The sequence below is a fragment of the Corella eumyota genome, chromosome 4, assembly GCF_963082875.1.
Source record: "Corella eumyota chromosome 4, kaCorEumy4.1, whole genome shotgun sequence".
NCBI lineage: Eukaryota > Metazoa > Chordata > Ascidiacea > Phlebobranchia > Corellidae > Corella > Corella eumyota.
Genome location: NC_137493.1, coordinates 3,763,063 through 3,781,232, shown reverse-complemented (window position 1 = coordinate 3,781,232; position 18,170 = coordinate 3,763,063). Strand labels below are relative to the sequence as shown.

Sequence of the window (18,170 nt, the reverse complement as noted above, 5' to 3'; positions counted from 1 at the left end):
TATCGTGGGTTCAATCCCCACTGATCTCGTGCTGTAGCGCTCTTGAGTAAGGTGTTATAAACGGTACAAACTCCTGCTGAGCCAGCGCTTAATCAGCAGTATAATTATATGGCAATTATTATCTATAATATTCCAAACTGCCACAGGTAACCTGTGACTGGGTCGGAGTAACTAATATTACTTTATGTTTAAGTCGCGCATTCGACTTTCCCACATCGAGGATAAAAATATATACAAAAAAATTGGAAAATTTTTTTTTTCGCTGGTTTTGTGTTGTCGATTTAACGTCAACGTAGTAACACTTGTTTATCGCGAAAATTTACTTTTTTGAATTTTTCCGCTTTATTACAGATTTCGAAGTATTTTGTTGTGCGCACGTTTAAACCTAGTTTCGGTTCTGTTAAACATTTAGCAAGTTATACATTACATTAATCTGATTCTAAACTAAACAACTGGTATATTAAATAAATCCTTTTTTGTAAAAATGGTGTTTTGTTAGGGGTTTGCATAGGGTATTTATTTAGAAAGCCATTATGCCACCAAAGCGGAAATTTAAAACTCCGAACAAAGATGCTGCATCGGATGTTTCTCCTTATGTTAAAAGATCAAGAAGATCAACTAATAATCTTGATCAGGTATTTGCCTTTAAACGCTGAATTACTTAGTTATTTTTTGTGATTTTTCTTGTTAGAAAATATTTAAGGTATAAACTAACTTATGACTTATAACGCGAAAACTTTATCTTAAATTTTAAATATATATAGGTGAGTTAGGGTTTAAAATTAAACTCACAATTTTATGCTGCATTACAAACATATTTGACATATTAGTTTAATGGCAGCGTGGTAGTGATGGTAAAAACACTTGCTACACCACCATGAGGTCGTGGGTTCAATCCCCACTGCTCTCATGCTGTGGCGCCCTTGAGTAAGGTGCTATAAACGGTATGAACTCCTATTGATCCAGCACTTAATCAGCAGCATAATTACTGGGCAATTATAATCTTTATAATATCCCAAACTGCCACAGGCAACTCGAGACTGGGTCGGGGCAACTGATGTTTTTCTATGTTTAGGTTGCGCATTCGACCTTCCCACATCGGGGATAAAGATATATACAAAAAAAAAATGGTTTTTATGTTTGGATAAATTATTTTGTTTTAGAGTGATTTGGTTCAATCAATTTTTGAAGTAATAAAAGATTATCAGGATGAAAATGAACACTTTGTTGCTGAAACATTCACAAAACTTCCATCTAAACGGTAATTACGTATTTAAGACTTAATTCAAATGTTAAAGTTTTGCAAAGATAATATTTTTACTAATTTTTTATTTATTTAAGCCAATATTTCTTGTTTGTTTATTTTTATGCAATTATAATTATTCAGATCCAATCCTGAATATTATGACCAAATTGTTGACCCTATTGACCTTACGAAAATTGGGTTAAGGATTCGCATGGATGAATATCGGGACATTGAAAATTTTACAACCGATATACAAATAATGGTCAGCAATGCGAAAAAATTTTACCAGGTAAAATATTTTTTTTTTTGCAAATTTCAATAAAATTAAATGAACCAAGTTTTAAAATTTTTGGTAGAGTATTTTTGGTTTAATATTAACTATTTAAATATTATCATTTTTTCCCGTCGCATTAAAGTAATATTTATTATATATCTTATTATTCACTGTCATAGATGTGCGAAAAACCAAAATTTTTGCATTTTTGAAAAGGTAAAATTATTGGTATATATATGCTTTTAAAGTTTCTAATTTTGTGTACACACGAATTAAAAACTTTTTTTTTTTGGTTGATATTTTAATAAATATAATATCTGTGAATACTTTTTAATTTTCTAGGAAGACTCACAAGAATTTAAAGATGGTTGCAGCTTATGGGAGATTTTTCTTGCCACAAAAGCTCAAGTGTTAGATGAAGCAAATCAACAAAAAGAAACTCCAGTGAGAGGAAGGCCTGGAAGGAAGGTAAACAAAATTATTGGAAAGTTGTTATACAATGTCAATTAAAATAAAAAAGGCCTAAAATCATTATTTTGTTATTGGATTTTTAATGACCTATTGTTTAATTTGTTTATAGGTTAATGTAAATAAAAGAACTACTTGTATTCTTATTTAGTAATTATAAATAGAGTTAGGGTTTTTTTACAAAGACCCAAAAGTTTTTTAAATTTTCATGGAAACAATTTTTCTATGTATTTTTAAATGTCAACACTTAAATTAACTTTTTTTTAGCCTAAGCTGAAGCTAAAAGAAAAAGAAAATTCTGACATTGAAAATTCAAATGTAATTATAAATTATTTAATGTTTAAAGATTAAGAATATTGAATTTTGACTTAAGAATGTCGAAATTGTAATTAAATGTATCTAATAATACTGTTACCTTAATCTTGGAGTAAATGGGAGTGCAAACTATGGTTTTTTAGACATAAACATTTCAAATAATAAAATAAAGATTATTTAATTGCACTTTAAAAAATCATTTTAAAATTATTTCTAGCATTTGGCACAATAAAATTTAAACTACTATTATTTATAATTAAAGCACAACTGTTAATTAAAAAGAAAAAAAATTTATTAAAATTGATTTAAAGGATCAGGAAAACTTGGATCTAAGCATGGATGAAATGAAAGAAATTTATGAAAGCGTAGTCACGGAAACAGATGAAAATGGAAGAGTTATTGCAGAGATGTTCATGCAAGTGCCTGACCAATCTGTAAGATAATATTTTATGTTGAAATTGACTTTGAAAAATTAAATATAACTAAAAATCATTTATTTACAAATTCATTAAGGGTAAATTTAAAAATGATGTGGTTAAATTTTTTTTTTTTTTTGGTGAATTATTGTTGATATTTTCACAGAACGAGCAATATTATGAAGTTATAGAAAATCCGATTGATTTTTTAATAATTGGAGATCGGATTGAGAATGATTTTTACAAATCTTCTTCTTCGTTAAGGAAGGATGTTAATTTGTTGGTGAAGAATGCAAAGACGTTCAATGAACCCACATCTCAGGTATTCACATATAAAAATTAAATAATGAATTTAGTGTTTATATATTTTTTAACTTGGTGGTTAAAACACTTGGCTTTGCTACACAGTTTTCTGGGTTCAATCCCCACTGCTTGCATGCTGAAACACCTATTAATTCTGCCTTACTCTTTTGATGATAAATATTTAATATGTTTTTTGGAATTGACTTGTAATTTAATTGTTACCAACACTAATATAACACAGAATTTTTTAGATTTAACATTGTAAACTTTTCGGCTATTTTTTTTTCTATTTATCAAAATTTGCACAACTTGATGCTTTAATTCACTATGATTTAACTCTATATGTATACTTGTAATTTTAGATATATAATGATGCTATTACCATAAAGAACATGTTTTACGAACGAATTTTTGAGTTTGAGAAATCGAAACAACCTCAATCATCAGAAGTCAAAACAAGTGCCAGAATAAAGTAAGTTTTAAAATTTTTTTCATTATTTTGTCATTTACAATTTGTCACATTAAGAACGAAGCTTTTTAGTTTCTTATTTAAGGAAGCTTTTCTTATTTATGAGTTTATGTTTTTTTTAAATGTTTATGCAATTGTTAAGTTAATTTTTATAAAAAAATGATTTTTTGTTAGAATTCGTAAATCTTGGGGAAGAACATCGAATAGACGTCACGAAAAATTGTCAACAAAAGTGAGATTAAATTTATAATTGTTTTGTGTTTTTAGAGCAACAGTACTTGTCTTCAATTTTCTATAATACTTTTTGCGATTTAAAAAAAAATTGTTTAGGGTTTAATATAACTTGAGTTGTTATAGTTAAACTTGTTAATTTTTCTAGGACAAAGAAGATAGTGATTTACACGATGTTTCCATTACTCATTGCAACACCAAACATACCCAAGTAAATTAATTCATTATTATTAAGTTTGGTTTAAACATTTTTGATACGTAGTTAACTGCATTTATTTTATTATTATATATTTAAAGCTGACATTCAAACTGTAAAATTTTTTTTAACAATTTTTTTTATGTAAAATGTATAAATAGTATACTTTTAATGTATTGTGTTTTTTATTTAAATTATTTTAAAACTTTTGGAGTAAATTTTCAATTTTTCCAGCTAATATTTGTGTAATTCACAGGTTGCCTTTTACAATGAAATTGTGAATCACCAAATAAATGGCCATTCGGTAGCTGATCCATTTGTTCGACTACCGAACAAACGACATTACCCAATGTATTATGAGGAAATTGAAAATCCAATTTCTTTAAAGTTGATTCGCAAAAAAATTGTGACCAAAAAGTATGAGGTAGGGTACAATACTAAGGCATTTTTTTATTAAGGACCTTTATGTAAATTTGTTTAATGTTATAAAATGAAGTGTTTTTAATATTTAGTAAAAATTAAAAAATTGAATTTTATATTTGGAAAAATATTATTTGAAATTTCAATTTGGAAATTGGGAATTATCAATTTGGAAAATAATTTGGAATTTTTTTTAAGTAAAATTTTGTTTTTCTGAAATTTTTGTTTAAATATTTTTGATGAAAATTTTTTTAATAACTTTTTTAAAATATTTTTTAGACTTGCAAGGATGTTGGTTCAGATTTTGATCTGCTTGCAACAAATGCCATGACTTTTAACATCAGTTCATCCCAGATCCACAGAGATGCTGTCACTTTACAAAAACTTGTGCATTCCAGACTACAATATTATATTGACAAAGAGGTAGGCATTGCTTAATAAATCCAATTTTAGAATTTTTTTTAACAAAATTTAAAATTGTCGTTTTATTGCTGGTAAATATATATGAAGGCCTTACTTAATTTTTTTACATATATACAATTTTTTTTTTTTTTTTGATATTTGTAGAAAGTTGAGGAGGATTCCAGTGATGATGAAGAGGAAGAAGAGTTTGAAGACAGGGATGAAAATATGGAAGAAGATGTTGTTGAGGTAAAGAAATTTTTTTTGTTTTTAAATATTAACAAAATTTTACGCGACTAAAAAATAAGCTTGACTATAATTTACTTTGTGTTACAGCCCAAACGAATGTATCGCAAAAAACTTAAAACAGCAACTCTAAAAGATCGCTTGAAAAATTTACACCAAGTTTTAATGACATCTGTGGACACAGAAGGTAATTTAAACCATCATTAAATAATTTTATGTAATATTTCTATAATTTACTATAAATAAATAAATAGCAGAAAAGCACATTTATTAGGGCATTTTACCGAATCTTTTTAATATCTTGGTTTTTATTATTTTTTTTCATGATCTGATTATTTCTTTATGTTATAGTCAATTAAATGCTCAACATACAGACTCTATAAAAATGGTTTATTAAATATTTTTTTTGGTACACATCCTGCATTTAAGTTGTAATTTTTTTACATAAATTTTAAATTAATAATTAAATCAATTTATTTTTTTAAAGCTGTAATCAATAAAAATGAAAACAAACTTATAGACTAAATTTGAACCAATAACTTAATTAATTTCTTTAGGAAGAGAAATGATAAGCTTATTTCTTGAAAGACCTTCACGCAAAGATTACCCCGAATATTACAAGTTGGTTTTGGAACCGATTGACATGAAAGCAATCATGAAGAAAATTAAACAAGACAAATATTTGAATGTCAAGGATTTAGTTGAAGATTTTAAATTAATGTTCAACAATGCCAGGCATTTTAATGAACCCAATTCCGAGGTAATTTTATTTATTTATTTTAGAATAGTTATTTGTAATCATTTTATTCTAGTGTAAATTGTAAAGTTATGCTAATATGGTGTTTATGGTATATGTTTTAGATATTAATAATAAAATATTTAAAACAGTTTTTTTGTTCAAATTTTAATATTTTAACGCCTGTATCAAAATAGGCAACATAATAATATAATAATATAAATTAAAAACTTTTTTTAAAGATCTTTTGGTTTTGTTATTTTGACTTATTATTTAAAGCTAAACTTATTTGACTACTTGCACTAAGGGCGGCATTTTTTTAGCCTTAGTAATATGGTTTTAATTTTAAAGCTTATGTATAAGTTAGATTTACATAGACCATTAAGTTAATAATATATATATGTTGTTATTAATTTTTACTTTATGCCTTGAATTTTTATATTTTTTAATTAAAATTGTTGTACACAGGTATATGCAGATGCTGACAGACTTGAAAAAATAATGGATGAAAAATATCAAGAATTAAGTTTGCTACCCCCAGTCACACCACAAAAACCACAGGAAAAACATGATATCGGATCAAAAAAATTAAATGTAAGGACATCAAATTTTAAGCTGTATCAGATTTTTGTATAATGTCTTTGTAAAAAGTAGTGTAACGATATTTTTTTACTTTCAGAAAAAATAATTTAAAAAAATGTTTTTGTATTTTAAACACTTTTTTGTTAATGGTAATAAAATGCACTAAATTATGTTTTCATAATATTTATAAATATTTAAACACAAATTTCATTTAATTTTTTGTTATAGGAACTTAGTCTGGAACATAAACTGGACAAACTTTTTGTAAATGTTCGAGATTTTGTCGACGTTACAAATCGGACGATTTGCGACATTTTTACTCATCTTCCAACTAAGTCGGAACTCCCAGATTATTATGCTGTTATTAAACGACCAATGGAGATGGACAGAATCCAACAGAAAAAACAGGTAATTTAAACAATATAACAAAATTTAATAAAATTGCAACCATTAAAGCTTAGTTTTGTAAAAGGCAACCTGGTGTAGTGGTCAAAACATTTGGCTTTACTACATGAGGTCGTGGGTTCAATCCCCACTGCTCTCATGCTGTAGTGCCCTTGAGTAACATGCTTTAAATGGTATGAACTTCTGCTGAGCCAACACTTAATCAGCAGCATAACTATCGGGCAATTATAATTTATATAATATTCCAAGCTGCCAAAGGCAACTCGAGACTGGGTTGTGGTAATTGATGTTACTCTATCTTTAGGTCGTAAAGTTGAACCAGATCGAGGATAAATAAATATAAAAAAAATTACACAGATTGTATTAAAAAAATGTATTAACTTTCATTACAATTTAGTAAAAAAATGTCAATTTTTAATAATTTTTTGTAAAAACTTTATACTGATATTTCAATTTAAAGGGAGGCCAGTATTTAAAATTAGATGAGATGTTGAATGATATGATTTTGATGTTTGAAAATGCTTGTGTTTATAACGAGCCTGGTTCTCAGGTATACAAGGATGCCCTTATCTTGCAGGTAATCAAAAGTTTATTTTTTTAGTTACAGAAGTATTTTATAATTTGTATTAAATAGTAATCAGAATTTGGCTTTACAGGTCATTGGTTTGATTCTACTGCTTCTATGTCATAGTGTCCTTAAGTAAGGTGCTATAAGCAGTATAAACCCAAAACCAACCAAGCAGAAGTTATCTTGCAAAAATGCCAAATAATTTTTAAAACTTGAGCAAAACGAAATCACATAATAATATGTTATCCTATCTTTATGTTATAAATCGCATCTTTCCATAATAAGGATTAAAATATACAAAAAATTATAAAAATATTTTTAAAAGTTAGTCAGAATTATTACGCAAAATTAAGAAAACCAAAGAAAAATATTTTTTAATTTACTTTTTTTCAAGCTCATTTTTATAAAAAATTCAACATGCTTACAGATGAATATTTCAAATTTTTTTTATTTTATTACACTAACTAATATTTTTTATATTGTTTGTTGAAATTTTACTTTATAGAAAGTTGCTTTAGAGTCGTATCAATTATTAGAAAAACTGGAAATAACGCCCCCAGTTAATGATATAGTTCAAGAGATGTTGGTTACCTTGTTTCTTTCTGTCATGGATCACCAAGATGAAAATGGAAGGTAATTAAGAGTTTTAAATAATGTCATGTTAAATAGAATTTCAGTTAATTAGCTATAGGGATGGAAAAATTAGAATAATTGACTATTCTAAACTTAAACTAGTGCATTATTTTTAAATTGATAGTTTTAATTTTTGTTTAGTTGCCAATGTATTTTAAATATAGCTTTTTTAGTAAAGTTTAATACAATATTCTATTTGTGTAATATTATATTATTAATTTATGATCTTTTTCCTAATTTTATGGTTTAAATTTATGTTTTTAGGTGCTATAGTGAGACCTTAACTATCCATGAAACAGAAGGTATTTTCATAATTTCTTGCTTATATGTATAATTGAAAAATAATAACAAAATATTTTTTAGTAAAAAAAGAACTAATATATATTTTGTGAAAATTGCAACACTTTTTAAATTTTTTTAAAATTTTTACAGAAAAAGAGAGTAATAAAAGTGATTTGAATGAATCAGGATCTCAAATGGAAGTTGGTAAGAATAACTTATTACAAATAAGAACCAAATTTGTAATATTTACAATTTACATTGACTAATTTTGCGTTATATTGTATAACATTACCAATAGGCCAATGATTTAATGACAACCTTTAAAAAAAGGGAAATTATTTTTTTTTGCAATAGAAGGCCAACTTTCTTAGGATTCATATTTAATTTATTAAACAGTCTTCTAAATCAATTTATTTTAAATTTTTTAACCATTTTTTGATATATACCTAAAATGTTTTTTTTCCAGATTCTGGAAATGAAAAGCTAACATTAGAGATCATTAAAAATAATTTGCGAAATAGAAGGTACAGGAGATTGGATGTCTTCCAAGGACATATGTTTGAATTTTTCGAGGATGCAAGGACGAAGAATTCTGTAGATTCCGAGGTATGTTAAACTAATAAAAAAATGACATTTTTGTTTCAATTAAAAATAAGTTTTCCTTTTTGTTTAAGATTTGTAATAATTATAAATTTTGTAATATTATTTAACTTTAATTAGATTCATGTTTGTTAAAAATACAAAAGTCTAGGATTGCTAGAAATATGTTTTAATTTATAGTTTAAAATGTTGGGAAAAAATTTGTAAAATTAAATTTAGTGATAGTGAACTAAAAAACATTTTTAATTTTTTTGCTTTAAGAAAATAAAAAATTCTTTTAAATTTCTTGTATAAGTTAATTTTTGTTGTTTTTCAGGCCTATGAAGATGCAGTTGAACTTCAAAAATTTTTTGTGAAAATCAGAGATGAATTATGTAAGAATGGTGAGTTGTTAATGTCACCTGCATTGTCTTACACTTATAAGAGGTTGGAAAATGAAATTGAAACAGAGAAAAAGGTGTGACCTTCTTTAATATTAAATCAAGTTAAATATCATTTATTAATAAATGTATTTTTAACAAAAATCTAATTTTTAAAAGCTTTAAAACTTTATATATTTATTAATTAAAGGGGTATGGGATTTTCTAGAAATGATCAGAAAATTTTATGTTTTTTAAAAATTTAATATTTTTTTTAATTTTTAATTTTAAATACTGTTTTTTTTTGCTCAGGAGAGAATGCATGAGATTAAAGAAGAAATTGAAAATAAAATTGAAGAATGTGAAGACGGTATTCCTAAATCTGGTGGATTGGATTTCCAGGTAAAATGTCATTATTACATATTCCATAATTTTTTTAAAAAAAGTCTTAATTAGGTACATGTAACTTTTGCTTCTAGAAAATATGTTATTTTTGTAACAGCAATAATTTTTTAAAAGGAGTTTAAATATAAGGCATAGTATTTTATCACCGTTTTTAGGGTATATTTAGGCTATTTTTAAAACCTTTAGCCTTTTAGTATACGCTATACTTTTTAAAACAAACTGTACGATTTTGGACAAATAATTTAAAAACTTTATTGAAAATGTATTTTTAGCTTTATAGAATATGTATTTTATTGGACTAACCCATGTTCTTTTATTCTAACCAGGGTTCACTTTACAATATTGGAGATTATGTTTATGTTAAAAACCTTGAAAATGCAACTGAGCCTCCACATATTGTTTGTATAGAAAAGTTATATACAGATGAAAAAGGTGAACAGAGGTTGTATGGAGTTTGGTTTTTCAGACCCGAAGCCACTTTTCATATTCCCTCCAAGAAGTTCTATGTAAAAGAAGTAAAAATTTTCTTGATTAAATTTTATTTCTACAATTTGTTTCAAATTTTTTATTTTTTGTTATTTTGTTTCAGATATTTAAGAGTGATTATTACAACACTGTTCCAATTAATTTGATACAAGGAAAATGTTATGTTATGCTGGGAAAAGATTACTTCAAAAATAAACCTATTGGTAAATTAATTTCATTAAAAAAATCATTATTTTAAATTTAAATTTAATTTATAAAAAAAAGGTTTCATATTTTTTATAAATTCACTTTTCTTTAAAAATAATTCAAATTTTGCAATCTAATTTAAAGAACAAATTTTTTTGTCTGGAAATTTTTTAAAGGATTGTTTTTTTTTTTAAATCCCTATAAACATAATATTATTATTATATATTTTAAAATAAATAGATTTTAGTTTTATAATTTTTATATTATTGCAATAATATTTTACAAACAATTTTTTAATTTTAATTTTGACCAAAAGGGATAAACGAAGAAGATGTTTATGTCTGCGTGGCTCGCTACTCAAGCAAAGATAAATCTTTCAAGAAGATCAAGTTTCTGAACCTTCCACTTAACAACATCCAGGTTGTTCCAAGATCTTCTCCTCTTCCTATCATCCGGATCTCATCCTGCTTCTCCGACAACGTCACGGTAATTCTCTTTCTGTTTTAACTATTTTCTTCAATTTTTAAAATTGTTTTATTTAAAGATAGAATTTTTTTTTTAATAATTATATTAATTAAAATATGGAAAATTAAATTATTAATGTGAATACAATATTTTTTTAATAATATTTTTTTTAATTTAGAAAATATATGCAACACCAAATTAGATTTTTTTAAATTTTGTATTTTTTTTATGATTTTTTTTACTTTATTAAGATGTAAAAATTTTGACCATTTTTAAATTTAATATTTCTTAACATAGGGTGAAGAAGGATTACAGAGAGCACTGTTAAACACAAAATTAGAATCTTGGCCAGATATTATCATAGATAAAGAAAGAGAAAATATTACAACTGAATCACAAAATTCAGCCAGCGATGGTAGGTTGTTTGTATTTAAAAATTTTTAAAACAAATAAGCATGAGGCTAAATAGTTTAATATTTCTATGGACTTTTTAGGCATTTTATTATGTTTTTTAATTTTTGTGTTATATTTAAACTATATACCTATAGCATATTTTGTATTTTTTAAGATATACAAATAATTCAAAATCAAAATAGTTTAACTTTTTTTTATTTAAAACCCATTTAATGATAAACTTAGTCATGTAGCTTGTTTTAATTTTTTTTAATTTTGAAGTAATTTTTATTTTGTAGCTACTTACTACACTCAATACTTTACACAAAATATGTGGTTCAAGCTGGGAGATTGTGTTTACATAAAAAGAGAAAACAAGGTATTACTCTAACCTTATTAAAAAATGCCTTTTTTTATTAAATAAAAAAATTATTTTTTACAATTTAATTGTTATTGTTATTAGTTTAAAAATATGTTACAATCTGAATTACAATATTATTTCTATTGTCTTATTTTTTTTTATTTTTAGGTGTCAAAATTAATTTTTTTTTTAATATTTTTTATACTTTTTATAGATTGCAAGAATAGAAAAAATGTGGGTAGACCTAAACAAAAATATTTGGTTTCAAGGTCCTGGGTTTGTTAGACCTAAAAATGTGCAGCATGAGCCCACTAGAATGTTTTACAAGTACGTGAAATTTAAATTTTTATATTTTTTTATGAAAAATAGTTGTTTTTTTTAATGTTTTATAGACCTATGCTATAATTAGTTTCTATAGTTGAGTTTAAAAAAAAATTTTTTTTCTAAATTTTGTTTTTCAGAAAAGTTCAATAAATATATTATTAAATTAGCATTTTTTTTGCTTTTTTAGTACTTTAATTTTGTTCTTATTATTAATTTGTAAGTGACTTATGCTCTTGTCTTTAGGAACGAATTGTTTTTGAGTTCAGTCGAAGAGATTATTCCAATGTCGGAAATAACTGGAAAATGTATTGTGTTGTCGACTAAGGATTATTTTGCTTGCCGACCGACTGAAATACTCGAAAAAGACGTTTATGTTTTCGAATCGAAATATTACGAAAACGAAAAAATGACAAGAAAATTGAAAGGGGTAAAAAGATATGTGCCAGTACATAAGGTAGAGAATAAAAATAATTTAATTTTTTTTTTTGATGTAAAATTTTTTCATAAAACACCAATTTTAATGTTTTATAATTATAAGATAGCATTGCATTTTAATTTTATAAAAAAAGTTATGAACGTAGAAAAAAATTAACTTTAATAAATTTTTTTTTAGTAAATGTTAAAATTTATTTATTAGTAAAATAAGTATTTTATTTTAGAGAAGATCAGGCTTAAAAACAAATTGTAAATGGTTTTATTGGGAGTGCAATATATTTGTTAAAGAAACAGTAAGTAGTGTAACAGTGCCAGATTTTTATTTAGAAATGATCATAACCAGTTAAGCTAAAATACAAACTTTTTTAGTTTGTGGTCTTTGTAGTAGTGGCTTATCTATAGTTAGAATTGTTATTTAAATTATAAATTCCAAAGAAAGTTTAGTAAGTTAATTCTATAGTAGAAAAAAAAAATATATACTGACAGTTAATAAAGACAATATTTAATTAAGAATATTTCAATATACTTAACAAATTATTTAAACTTTTAATATTAAATCAGTTTTATCTTGAAATGATTTTTAATAGGTGGTCGATGATGAATATTATTATCCGAAGAAACCGTTTCCAGTGGTTAACGTTTTATCACCATTACTTGTTTCACTTGTTGAGAATGAAATAATTTCAAGACAGAAAGAAGTGGAAGAACAGAAAAAAAGAACCCAAGTCAACTCTAACCCACAGGTTTTTTTATAATTAAAAAAAAAATTAAGAATTTTTGAAAAAAAACATTTTAAAATTATTTTCGAATATATTTAAAATGTAAAATTTGAAAAAAAATATTTAAAAATTTATAAATATTAACTAAAATATTAATTTAAAGACACATTCTGCTAAATTATCAGTTAAAATAATTAAATATTTTAAATAAGCGTGTATTTATTAAAAATAGTTGATAGGTTTTGTTAATTTCAAATTATTACCATTAAATTAAAAAAATTGTTTAATTTTATTTTTAAAATATTTGTGTTCTTTTTTTTTTAATTTTTAGCCCCATGCAGTTGGGTATGCCCCCCAACCCCATCACATGTACCCTGGTCAACCCATGTATGACCCCCAATCACATATGGTTCATGCGCAACCCTACCAACACCCTGCTTATTCCCATTACCCAGTTTCACCCACCCAGGCTGGAGTTGGGCCGAACCCCTACATGCAGGGGGGTTACCAAAGATACCCAGCCCCGGGAATGCCAGGGCAACCAATTTATCAACCCCCATCTCACATGTACCCGGGCTCACCCCACCCTGTTATGACCCCTTCTCCAGGACTTCAAGTAGGTTCAAATAAAAAAAATTATTATTTAACAAAAAATTAAGAAGTGTTACTTTAAATTTAGCTTCTGTTTAATGTTGGCACTTCAGTAAAATTTAATTATTTTTTAGTCACCAGATGGCAGTAGACCATCCTCTGTGCGCCCAGAAGCTGTGGCAACACCTCCCACTAAGAAGAAAGGAAGAAGTGGACACTCTACTGGGTACATCTTGTTTGCTAGCGAGTGCCATCCTAAAGTGAGAGCTGAAAATCCGGAAATGATTTTCGGGGAAATCAGTAAAATTGTAAGTTTTTGTGCCAACATACTTGAAGTTTGAAACTTAAAATACCTAATGATGTTATTGTATTTTAAAAACATTTATAAACTTTTTTTCTTAGGATTTTATGTAAATATAGCAGTTTGTTCATAATTTTTGGATTTATATGAAAATCATTTGTTATTGAAACCGGCAGCATGGTGTAGTGGTCAATACCCTTGGCTTCACTGCATGAGGTCATATGTTTGATTCTCACCGCTCTACTGCTATAGCGCCCTTGACTAAGGTGCTATAAACAGTGTAAACTTCTGCTGAGCCAACACTTAACCAGCAGCTTAACTATCCGGGAATTATATTTTATAATATCCTAAATGGCCAAACGCAACTAAAGACTGGGTAGGGGTAACTACTATTATATGTTTAGATTGTTAAGTCGACCATTCCACATCAAGGATAAATAAATATAAAAAAATATATTAAAATAATTTTTTTTTTAGGTTGGGGAGGAGTGGAGAAATCTGGATGATGACAGAAAAAAAGAATTTGAGGAGAAGGCAAAGGAACAAACCGCTAGATTGGAAGCAGAAGGAAAGTTAGCTCCGAAGAAAAAAAAGAAAAAGAAAGATGCAGAGGATACTCCTCAAATGATTCAGCCTCAACAAGGTAAAATAAAAACACAAAATTTAATGTTTTGTAAAATTATTTGTTTTTAGAACATTAATAATTATTTTTAAATAGTTTTTTGTAACATTTACTTAATTTAAATTACATAAAAAGAGAAGACTTTAAATTACATATGTTAATTAAAAATTATTTTAAATAATCTTTTTTTAAAAAAAAAAAATTTTAGCCATGTATTCTGGACATCAATACAATACGCCGGGTCACCTCCATCAACCCAATACTCAAACCCCACAGCCCCATGCTGGCCCCAGCACTGTCCCATACCAACACTACCCAAACATGACCCCATCTTCGAGCTATATACAAACCCCAAGTGGCCCTGTTCAACAATCACAACCAGTATTAAAAATTTATTTGTTTGAAAATTTATTTTTTTAAACTTATAGTTTCGTTATACATATTGTCTGACAGACTTTAAAAAATTTTATGTTTTTTTTTATATTTTTATTTTTTATTGTTCAAAATGCTAGTCGAAATTTTTAATGCTGTTTTTTTATTTTAGGCTCAAGTTACCGTTGCACAAAAACATAGATTAAAGAGAGGGCCGTTGTTTGTAAAACCGCCACCAAAAGCTCAACGGGTTTTACATTCTGAAGCTTACCTTAACTATATTGAAGGTTAATATATTAAAATTGTTCTGTAAACTTGAATTGAAGTTTTTTAAATATTTACTGGTTGCTGATTTATTAATTCTTTGTTTATTTAAGGATTGGAAAGGGGTACAAAAAATAACACAAATTGGGAAAGGACACTAACTATCAAAGAAGAAAGTGTACAATTAAGTGCTGAAGCTGAAAGAAGGTAAAATTTTTTCATTTGCAATAAAATTAAATGAATTTTAGTAAAGATTATAGTTATACCAAGTATAAAATATATCGGTTCACGTTAACTGTCCGTACCCAGGCAAAACTGATAAACACTACGTACCTCCCAAATTTACTCTTAGCTTGTACGTAACTCTCCTACGCAACGCCTTTTTCGTTTTAAACTTAGATAGGGTTTGGGTAAGGGTATATATATTTGAAAACTAAGATGATGTCTGCGTACTGCCAAATTTGGGACATAATCGAACTTATAACTGTTTAATTAAACTATATTACAGTTTAATTAAATTATATTACCCTCAAATGTAGTAATTTATAGCTAATGTTTATTATTTATGGTTTATTATTTATTCGCATGGGCTACATTGCGAGAAAGCTAACTCGTAAATATTACGTAATTTCTAAATTCACTGGTTGTGAGAACGTAACCTTTTTTGTTGAGTTACGGACAGTTAACATGAACCAATATATCTTTTGTGGTATAAATTTGTATGTTTATATAACTCGAATTTTGATTTTCTTAGACTGCCAGTGCATTGGCTTGGTAATGCACAAGGAAGGCATAAAAGTACCAAGTCAGCATTATGGGCTTTGAGAAATCATATGTTAAAGGACGCTCTCTCAATTAAAAACAATTTGTATTGAAAACAGTGTGTGTAAAATAGTGTCAAGATTGATTGCGATATATAAGTGCTTAAACTTAATGTTTAAAGCAGTTACTAAGTGTAATAATGTCATTTTTGATCGCTTTTGTGTATATATAAAAAATAAAAAATAAAAAAGTTGGGTTTCATGTTTGTAGCTTGTAAAACACTTACTAGAAGTATTTACATTAATATCGATAAATGGTCATAACCACTATAAATCAGCAAGAGTCAAGGGCAGACTTTTAAGTTAACTTTAAAATTTATTATCGAACCTGTTAACTTTTGTTAAATTGTGCTTCCGTTAATATAATTTCGTATTCTCAATTTTTTATATGTAAGTTAATAAAATGTTAGGAATTACCGCCTTTTTATCGTATCATAATATCAAATGTAATATGACACGTCCCCTTCAAACCAAAGTCATAAGACAATAGTTTCAAATGTCGGGGGGTACCTCACAAATAATTGCACATTTGCTTTTACATCTTATAAATAAATATCTTACTATTTGTGGTGCGTAATAATTTTATAGAATAAATTTAAATTAGTCACCACAAACAAGTTTTTTTTTTAAACGTATAACATTTATGGCACATCATGATATTGAGATCATATGTGCGGGATTGTTCTAATCATTTGTATCTTTTAACTTTCCTGTTTTTACTAACAGTCCCATCTAACAAATAGAACGGGTATAAGTTATTTAAAACTTTTTGTGATAATAATTTATGACCAATTTAATGGATTGGTGAAAGCAAGAGTTATAAAGTTAACCCCTGATTACCTTAATTAACCCTTTAGAGTCGTGTTAAGTTGTTTTTATTGTGCCTTAAAATGGTGTTTTGTCTTTGGAACTTTAAAAATCACAGAGTCCTTTTAGCATGTCCCCTTGTAAACTTACTAAACCTTGGATAGGCTTTTTAGTAGTCCCTTACATTTTATTATCAGCGCTTGCCTATTTATTTGATAAGAATCGCATTGTCCTAACCAAAGGTGGACACTAACCGTTAACCCGCTAATCGTTGATTAACGAAGGAAGTTAACCTTTGCGTAAAAATTGAACTTTTAAGTGAACTTTAAAAATTATTATCGAACCTGTTAACTTTTGTTAAATTGTGCTTCCGTTGATATAAATTCTTATTCTCAATTTTTTATATGTAAGTTAATAAATTGTTAGGAATTACCCCCTTTTTATCGTATCATAATATCAAATGTAATATGACACGTCCCCTTCAAACCAAAGTCATAAAAGATTAGTTTCAAATGTCGAGGGGAGGACCTCACAGATAATTGCACATTTGCTCTTACATCTTATAAATAAATATCTTACTATTTGTGGTGCGTAATAATTTTATAGAATAAATTTAAATTAGTCACCACAAACAAGTTTTTTTTTAAACGTATAACATTTATGGCACATCCTGATATTGAGATCATATGTGCGGGATTGTTCTAATCATTTGTATCTTTTAACTTTCCTGTTTTTACTAATAGTCCCATTTAACAAATAGAACGGGTGTAAGTTATTTAACACTTTTTGTGATAATAATTTATGACCAATTTAATGGATTGGTGAAAGCAAGAGTTATAAAGTTAACCTCTGATTATCTTAATTAACCCTTTAGAGTCGTGTTAAGTTGTTTTTATTGTGCCTTAAAATGGTGTTTTTTCTTTGGAACTTTAAAAATCACAGAGTCCTTTTAGCAGGCCCCCTTGTAAATTTTCTAAACCTTGGATAGGCTTTTTAGTAGTCCCTTACATTTTATTATCAGCGCTTGCCTATTTATTTGATAAGAATCGCATTGTCCTAACCAAAGGTGGGCACTAAATCGTTAACCCGCTAATCGTTGATTAACGAAGGAAGTTAACCTTTGCGTAAAAATTGAACTTTTAAGTGAACTTTAAAAATTATTATCGAACCTGTTAACTTTTGTTAAATTGTGCTTCCGTTAATATAATTTCGTATTCTCAATTTTTTATATGTAAGTTAATAAAATGTTAGAAATTACCGCCTTTTCATCGTATCATAATATCAAATGTAATATGACACGTCCCCTTCAAACCAAAGTCATAAGACAATAGTTTTACATGTCGGGGGGGACCCCACAAATAATTGCACATTTGCTTTTAGATCTTATAAATAAATATCTTACTATTTGTGGTGCGTAATAATTTTATAGAATAAATTTAAATTAGTCACCACAAACAAGTTTTTTTT

At 26.7% G+C, this 18,170-nt stretch overlaps 1 protein-coding gene across 1 annotated transcript; it reads left to right on the top strand.

Moving 5' to 3' along the window:
• The first annotated feature begins 498 nt into the window (after positions 1-498).
• Positions 499-16,319, top strand: LOC145749377 (protein polybromo-1-like). Its single transcript, XM_082565126.1, has 39 exons — positions 499-635; positions 1,164-1,261; positions 1,388-1,535; positions 1,863-1,988; positions 2,256-2,306; positions 2,615-2,737; positions 2,886-3,041; positions 3,385-3,494; positions 3,666-3,723; positions 3,871-3,933; positions 4,175-4,342; positions 4,618-4,761; positions 4,906-4,989; positions 5,077-5,173; positions 5,544-5,746; positions 6,191-6,316; positions 6,533-6,712; positions 7,170-7,286; positions 7,783-7,910; positions 8,175-8,212; positions 8,343-8,396; positions 8,659-8,798; positions 9,109-9,249; positions 9,464-9,553; positions 9,883-10,071; positions 10,146-10,245; positions 10,545-10,714; positions 10,991-11,108; positions 11,386-11,465; positions 11,662-11,774; positions 12,015-12,225; positions 12,794-12,949; positions 13,257-13,541; positions 13,651-13,824; positions 14,295-14,460; positions 14,648-14,820; positions 14,984-15,098; positions 15,189-15,282; positions 15,830-16,319. The coding sequence occupies exons 1-39, from the start codon at positions 534-536 to the stop codon at positions 15,948-15,950; spliced, it is 5,010 nt and encodes a 1,669-aa protein (XP_082421252.1). The 5' UTR covers positions 499-533; the 3' UTR covers positions 15,951-16,319.
• The last annotated feature ends 1,851 nt before the right edge of the window (positions 16,320-18,170 follow it).

Bases quoted from the DNA above. Each gene is read 5' to 3' on its own strand.
- LOC145749377 (XM_082565126.1), top strand. From the start codon at position 534: ATGCCACCAAAGCGGAAATTTAAAACTCCGAACAAAGATGCTGCATCG. The intron at 8,799-9,108 runs GTATGTTAAACT...GTTGTTTTTCAG, and splicing joins AGAATTCTGTAGATTCCGAG to GCCTATGAAGATGCAGTTGA. The intron at 11,775-12,014 runs GTACGTGAAATT...TCTTGTCTTTAG, and splicing joins CCCACTAGAATGTTTTACAA to GAACGAATTGTTTTTGAGTT.